Source organism: Cicer arietinum, unplaced genomic scaffold, assembly GCF_000331145.2.
Source record: "Cicer arietinum cultivar CDC Frontier isolate Library 1 unplaced genomic scaffold, Cicar.CDCFrontier_v2.0 Ca_scaffold_5634_v2.0, whole genome shotgun sequence".
Classification (NCBI taxonomy): Eukaryota; Viridiplantae; Streptophyta; class Magnoliopsida; order Fabales; family Fabaceae; genus Cicer; species Cicer arietinum.
The window spans coordinates 2,076-3,793 of NW_027339281.1; the positions used below are offsets into that span (position 1 = coordinate 2,076).

Below are 1,718 nucleotides of genomic sequence, written 5' to 3' on the forward strand. Positions count from 1 at the left end.
AAGTGCACTAAATAGAATTATTTTTCTGCTTTCGTAAACTTCTCTGGTTCCTGCATTCCCTTACAATTGATGTTCTCTCAATTGTAGGCAGGATGTTCTCTCAATTGTAGGCAGGGGGATAGCAAAGCTTGGGAAACTACTTTTGTTAGTTGGAAACAACCCCCAAGCAATTAAGCATATCAAACTAAATCTATAATCCTTTATCTTTATCTTTATCTTTATCTTTATCCTATTATCAGTAGTGTATACAAATTGAATTTAAAAAATAAAAAATAAAAAATAAAAAAATTAAGGATTTATAGTTTGTGAGAAAGAAAAAAAAGTGGTTTTAAGAATTTATTTAGAATGGGTATAATTGTGTTGAAAGCACCTTTTTATTGCAAAATGTCTAGTGGTTTTAATCAATTAAGCATATCAAACTTACAAGCACCACCTGTCCCAGCGAGAATCCTAAAATTCCTTTCCTCTTTTCCAGTTTCAAATGAGATTCTATAATTCTATAATCAGAAAAGAAACATGCCAATGCCAAAAAGTGACAATTCTCCAATGTAGTGTGGTATTTCTTTTATGCATCATTGGCCTTGTCATTATTATCTTCACAAGATTATATCCCAAACCCAAACTCACCTACACGTTGCAATTAGCAAAGCATATCCAACTCGTTATATTCGGGTGCATAACCCGACCCGGTACCCGCATCTGATTACTCTACAGTTACACTTAGATTTAAATTCAATTGTTTTCTCGGACACCCAATCGGTTCAGGAAAATAAGAGCAACCCTCACCCGGTTCGAAACCCGAAATATCGGACCATTCAATGTGAGATTCCGGTCGGACCAGAGCACGGCAGAGAGGACAATTAGAGTGAGAAGCGAGCCACGTGTCAATGCAATCAGAATGGAAATCGTGGTTACAGTTAGGAAGCGTACGGCATTCATCTCCGTCGATGAACTCCGACAAGCAGACGGCGCAGTCGTGGAGAGTACGGCGTGCGGCGGAGGAAGAGTAAGTGAAGGAAGGAAGGGATTTGAGAATGGAAGGATCAAGTTTTTGTTCGTTGAAAGTGGTGGTAAGAGGGCGTTGACGGCGACGGTGATGGTAACGGTGGCAAAGGTAAACGTAAGTGCGAAAAAGAACGATGATGAGTACGAGTATGAAGAGAAGAATGGAAGAGGCTACCAAGACTTTGCCGTTACGAGCATACTTAGCTGCAAGGTCTGGGTCTGGGTCTGAAGCCATGAGAGAGAAGCTGAGAGGGTTTTTTTTTATGAAACTGTGGGTGCAAAAGCAAGTTTGAGGGGGTTTTTATTTCAATCGGAGCCAAATTCTAATATAATTTGTTCCACCAGATGGCTCAACCCCACCTAATTCTAATATAACTTTCTTTTTATAATTAGATATTTGATAAATTTTTCAAATATAAAGCATATTTTTACTCATAATAATATCACACCAATTAAAATCCTTACATATCTTCAATTAGTTATGTAACTAGTCATTCAAGAATTATATTTTACGATATATCAAGTTATTATATCAAGTTATTTTATGTAATTGCAATATTAGATAAACTTTTTTTATTCTATCTTTCCTCTATTCAAGTCATAGAAAAAAAAAGTTAATCATAAAAAAAGTTTAATTATAATTTTGATACGTTATTATAATCAATTCAAATAATGATTTTTTTATTTTAAAAATTAATAATTTGATATTTTCT

At 35.0% G+C, this 1,718-nt stretch overlaps 1 protein-coding gene across 1 annotated transcript; it reads right to left on the reverse strand.

Moving 5' to 3' along the window:
- Positions 1-355: 355 nt before the first annotated feature.
- Positions 356-1,371, reverse strand: LOC101488632 (RING-H2 finger protein ATL5-like). The gene has a single exon (XM_012712436.3). It carries the CDS (start codon positions 1,238-1,240, stop codon positions 704-706), a length of 537 nt encoding a protein of 178 aa, XP_012567890.1. The 5' UTR covers positions 1,241-1,371; the 3' UTR covers positions 356-703.
- Positions 1,372-1,718: the final 347 nt, after the last annotated feature.

Bases quoted from the DNA above. Each gene is read 5' to 3' on its own strand.
- LOC101488632 (XM_012712436.3), bottom strand. From the start codon at position 1,240: ATGGCTTCAGACCCAGACCCAGACCTTGCAGCTAAGTATGCTCGTAAC.